The sequence below is a fragment of the Cannabis sativa genome, chromosome 6 (assembly GCF_029168945.1).
Source record: "Cannabis sativa cultivar Pink pepper isolate KNU-18-1 chromosome 6, ASM2916894v1, whole genome shotgun sequence".
In the NCBI taxonomy this organism is placed as follows: Eukaryota; Viridiplantae; Streptophyta; class Magnoliopsida; order Rosales; family Cannabaceae; genus Cannabis; species Cannabis sativa.
The window spans coordinates 69,032,683-69,034,501 of NC_083606.1; the positions used below are offsets into that span (position 1 = coordinate 69,032,683).

A 1,819-nucleotide genomic window follows, 5' to 3' on the forward strand; every position below is an offset into this window, starting at 1 on the left:
TTTATCTACTTCTCTATGTAGATGATATCTTGATCATAGGTAAACTAAGGAGTGAAGTTGACAAAATCAAGATGACACTGAGTAGTGAATTCGATATGAAAGATCTAGGGAGGGCAAACAAGATACTGGGAATTGACATTATCAGAAAGAGTCCAGAATATATCATACTATCTTAGAAGAGTTATCTTCAAAAGGTTCTAGACAAGTTCAGCATGGACAAGGCTAAACAGGTAACATCTCCCATTGCTCCTCATTTCAAACTTACACAAGCTCAATCACCTAAAACTGAAGTAGACAAAAGGTTCATGGATAACATACCATATGCATCATGTGTTGGGAGTCTTATGTACTCTATGGTATGCACAAGACCAGATTTGGCCTATGCAATGAGTGTTGTAAGTAAGTTCATTGCCAATCCTGGCACTGAACACTGGGCAGCAGTCAAATGGACTCTCAGATATGTCAAGGGAACCTTGGACATTGGTTTAAAATTTCACAAAGACAACATTTCTCCCTGTGATGTCACTGGCTATGTCGATTCAGACTATGCAGGAAGCATAGACACCAGAAGAAGCCTCACTGGTTATTGTTTTACAGTTCTAGGTGGATGTGTTTGTTGGAAATCTAATCTACAAAAGGTGGTTGCACTATCTACAACTGAAGCTGAGTATATGGCAGCCACAGAAGCAATAAAAGAAGCAGTTTGGTTGAAAGGATTTGCACAAGAAATGAAGATTAATGCCACTGATATCACTGTCTACTGTGATAATCAGAGTGCTCTTCATTTGATGAAGAATCCAATGTTCCATGAAAGAAGTAAACACATTGACATTAGACTCCACTACATCAGAGAAATTATTGCAAGTGGTGAAGTGCAAGTGAAGAAGGTTAAGACAGATGACAACCCTGCAGATGTGATGACCAAGTGTGTGACTTTAGCAAAGTTTAGACATTGTCTAAACTTTCTCAACATCACAACACTGCAGTGACAGACCTCCTCGGAGGTACCAGGAAACATTGAGCATGCATACTTTCAGACTTATGACTAAAAAGGTGGATAATTGTGGTATTTTTAGTCATAAGTCTAATATTCAGGACATGTGGCACTCTCGGATTGGACAAGTTCAAATGTTAGTTTTGTTAGTTGGTTTAGGAGGGAAAGCTCTCTTCATGTACTACACCTATATAAACTCTAAACCAAGACAATTCGAACAAGACACTAATTGAGACACAAGATCAGAGAGTGAGAGAGAATTGAGACTGAGTGATTGAGAGGATTAGGAGCTAGACTCCTTCTGTAATTGATCCTTTCTGTTGTGATCAAATCACTTGTAATCATTCCTGATTAATCAATAAAGAAGTATGCTGATTGTTTCCCGAGGATGTAGGCATAGATTACATTGATCTATGTTCGAACCTCGTAAAAGAAAGGTGCCATTTTATCTGTTCAAAGTTCTTTAATTGTTGATTGCTTAAAGTTCTTACTGGTTCCAATTTATTGCTGGTTTTTGGACTGCATTTTCGATTTCTGGTTTTATGTTAATTTGTTCTTTGTTGTGTGTTCTTGAATGAGGTGAATTGTGGATTCACCACAAGGTTGATGAAGAAAATATTGTTTATGAAACTAAGAAAGGGTGATGAAGCATATGTCGTTTGTAAAATTACACAAAATGATGATCAAGCAATTTTTGCTTACAAAATTTAAAAGTGGTGATGAAACAAATATTATTTATGAAACTAAACAAAATGATAATGAAACAAATATTGTTGACAATTGCTCGTGTACAATCATAAAAAAAAAAAAAAGGGAAACAAAAAT

The 1,819-nt window shown here is 36.3% G+C and overlaps 1 protein-coding gene across 1 annotated transcript; it reads left to right on the plus strand.

Annotated features, from left to right (window-relative positions):
* Positions 1-212: 212 nt before the first annotated feature.
* On the plus strand, positions 213-989 carry LOC133039376 (secreted RxLR effector protein 161-like). The gene has a single exon (XM_061118260.1). It carries the CDS (start codon positions 213-215, stop codon positions 987-989), a length of 777 nt encoding a protein of 258 aa, XP_060974243.1.
* Positions 990-1,819: the final 830 nt, after the last annotated feature.

Coding starts and splice junctions, on each gene's coding strand:
- LOC133039376 (XM_061118260.1), top strand. CDS start 213: ATGGACAAGGCTAAACAGGTAACATCTCCCATTGCTCCTCATTTCAAA.